Here is a 3,131-nt window from a genome sequence, read left to right as displayed (position 1 = left end):
GAATACTTTCCGTACCCACTGTATATATATATATATATATATAGTTAAATGCTGCTGTTTTGCTTTGTTTTTGCTGTTGTATATTTGCTGTATAGTACTATATTGTCTTGTTTTTATCGTATTTAGTGTAAATTTAATTGCAAGTTTAATTCTGTCTCCCAAATTAAGATTTTAAGACCAGAGCTATGCAGCATTTTTAGACCTACAAATGACCTAGAATCTTTTGCTCTCTTAAATAGCCACTGTAAAAAATGACCGAGGTACAAAACAGATTTCAGTACTTCAATAGGTTGGTATATTAACATTATATCAGTTAATGAAATTACGGTATTTAACTGTAAATTTAAGTTAAAACCTAAAATGTTGCTACCGTATTTTTTACGGTAAAATTCCGGCAACCACAGCTGCCGTTTTTTTACTGTAAATTTTACAGATTTTTTTTTACAGTGAGTTAGTTTCAAGTAAGCACTATTTGTGCTACAAACCAGTATTATTATGATAATAAATTATAATAATATGATAGCAAACACCAGTTTGCAATATCAAGCAGCATAACAGTCTGTTTTTTGTACAGCTGAAATAACTGGCACTGGAAACCGGAATACTTGCATATTCAAGTTAAAAATGGTCATACCCACTCTCATGTAAAAAATAAGATGAATAGCAGGCACTTTAGAAAAGGGGGTTGATTAACTCTTCAGTTTACTCAGCTGTAAAAATGTGTGCACAGTACAATGTCACATTAAAAGCAGCGATGTTTTTTGTCATGCTACACGCTTCAGCTATATACAGGAAAAGCTATAGTATTTTGAAAACAGCTCACACTACTGAAAACTGTAGTTAAATCAGTAGCAACTTCTTTTAGTTAGTTATTTAGCAATAGGTATTTTTTACCTGTTTATCAGGTTTGGTGATTTGTGACCAATACAGTAGATGAAATTCCCTGCTTGTGGACGGCTTCATTCACATTGATCAGCATTTCTATTTTTGTTTTTTTGTTTTTTGTTTTTTTTTGCTTCAGGTTCATGATATGAATCTTTAAGTTCATTTGCAACTCATGATAAAATATTTATTCATGCCTGATTATTTGCATTGCATAAGAAACTACTTAAATCGCACAAAACCACCCATGAATAACGAGGGATTCTGAACCTTATTAAGGAAATGCAGGACACATTCATCATGATATTAATCTTATGCACCGCAATGCATATGTAAACGTTTTAAAGAAGCTCTCATGCACATTGCTGTGAAAAGAGATATGCTGTTGAAATAATAATGGACTGATTTATAAGAATCTTCATACTGTAAATATGTAAATCCACAAATAAGATCGCATTAAAGAGGTGATTGCAACAGCACATTTTAAGTGTGTAATCTCCTCTTTTTTTTCTTGCTTTTTGTTTTCACTGCCTTTATTATATATTTTTTTTATTTCATTTTATTTTCACAGAGACAACTGTAACTATATAAGTTATTAGTTAACTATAGAAATTATTAATATTATTATTATTATAATAAATATTAACTCGCCAGTAGCTTGTTGCATCTGGTCATGTGATCTCAACATGGTGATTCCTTGTTTTGTTTTTTAATAATTTCATAAGAAATTGTAATTATTTATTTATTCTAATAATTTTTATATGCAAAAAAAAAAGACATTTTTCTAATGCAACTAAGTTCAACTCTTATTCTCTTCAGTGTTCTTTTATTATCATGTATACTATTATACTGTACTATTTTTGTTAATATTTTAAATGAGGTTATATTTTAGGATTTTCTGTTTTTATTACAATTTTTGTTAAAGATTTAGTAATTTAGATTTTTGTCATTTTATTTTTTTAATTTATTATTATTTATTTAGTTTTAGTTATTTTAGTACTTCAGCATAAATTATAGAAAATGGCAATGTTACAATGGCAGCTAGCTAAAATAACATTTTTTTAAACTGTTTAAGGTTATCTGTTATTTCAACTGTTTATTTTATTTCATGTAATAATTATTTTATTTTTTTATGGTTTTAGTTTTTAGTTAATAACCCTGATTCTCTTTCTGTCTTTGCCAGTGGGATGCAATCAACGAAATGGACGAGTATTTCAGCCCCATCCACACGTACCAGGTGTGCAACGTTATGAGCCCCAGCCAGAACAACTGGCTCCGGACCAACTGGATCCAGCGAGACGGCGCCCGGCGGATCTTCATCGAGATTAAATTCACGCTGCGAGACTGCAACAGCATGCCAGGCGTGCTCGGTACCTGCAAGGAGACCTTTAACCTCTACTACTACGAGGCCGACCGCGACGTTGGCACCAGCATCTGGGAGAGTCAGTTTTCCAAGATCGACACCATCGCGGCCGATGAGAGTTTCACTAACGTGGACCTGGGTGTGAGGAGACTCAAGCTCAACACTGAGATCCGCGGCGTCGGGCCGCTCAGCAAACGCGGCTTCTACTTGGCCTTCCAGGATATAGGAGCCTGCATCGCTATCGTGTCTGTCCGAGTGTATTACAAACGCTGCACGGGAATGGCTCGCAACCTGGCCGTCTTCACGGACGTGGTCACGGGGGCCGACTCGTCGTCTCTGGTGGAGGTCAGAGGTCAGTGTGTGGACCACGCAGAGGAGAGAGACACTCCTAAGATGTACTGCAGCTCTGAGGGCGAGTGGCTCGTTCCTATTGGACGATGTGTGTGCAGTGCCGGCTTTGAGGAGCACAGAGACAACTGCATTGGTGAGTGACAGTACTCTAATTATTATTATTCTGCATGAATTTAGTTGCTTATTCACCATCTTTGAGCACCTTTGAACATTTCAGACAGATGGATTTTTTACAATTCCCAGTCCAGTCTATGATATTTTGGTCACTAGATGCGGCTCAAGTCTCTTCTTCAGCTGAAGGCAATTGCTTTTGCCTGTTTTATTATCTGCTAGGACTTCAGGATGTCCGTAGTGGGACGAGTCACATGTTAAGGTGTAATACTTAGGGTTAGAGGCTTGTTCTTAGCCTTAATAAGAACCATAAAATATAAATGTTTGATATAACAATTAGAGATGTTTTCACCCCTTTTGGTTGTTTGGCAATTATGCAGAAACAGAATAAAAAAAAAAATGTAGCCAATAATAATCATAAATG

General features: G+C 35.1%; 1 protein-coding gene across 1 annotated transcript in view; it reads left to right on the top strand.

Annotated features, from left to right (window-relative positions):
• LOC107654448 (ephrin type-A receptor 8-like) overlaps positions 1-3,131 on the top strand; it is a 60,225-nt gene that overhangs the window by 21,152 nt on the left and 35,942 nt on the right. Inside the window, exon 2 of the mRNA XM_016441516.1 lies at positions 2,066-2,729. Within this exon, the coding sequence (XP_016297002.1) occupies positions 2,084-2,729 (646 nt within the window). The 5' untranslated portion in view covers positions 2,066-2,083. The remainder of the gene's footprint in view (positions 1-2,065; positions 2,730-3,131) is intronic.

The sequence above is a fragment of the Sinocyclocheilus anshuiensis genome, unplaced genomic scaffold (genome assembly GCF_001515605.1).
Source record: "Sinocyclocheilus anshuiensis isolate Anshui unplaced genomic scaffold, SAMN03320099.WGS_v1.1 scaffold527, whole genome shotgun sequence".
In the NCBI taxonomy this organism is placed as follows: domain Eukaryota; kingdom Metazoa; phylum Chordata; class Actinopteri; order Cypriniformes; family Cyprinidae; genus Sinocyclocheilus; species Sinocyclocheilus anshuiensis.
This window is presented reverse-complemented; position numbering and strand designations above follow the sequence as displayed.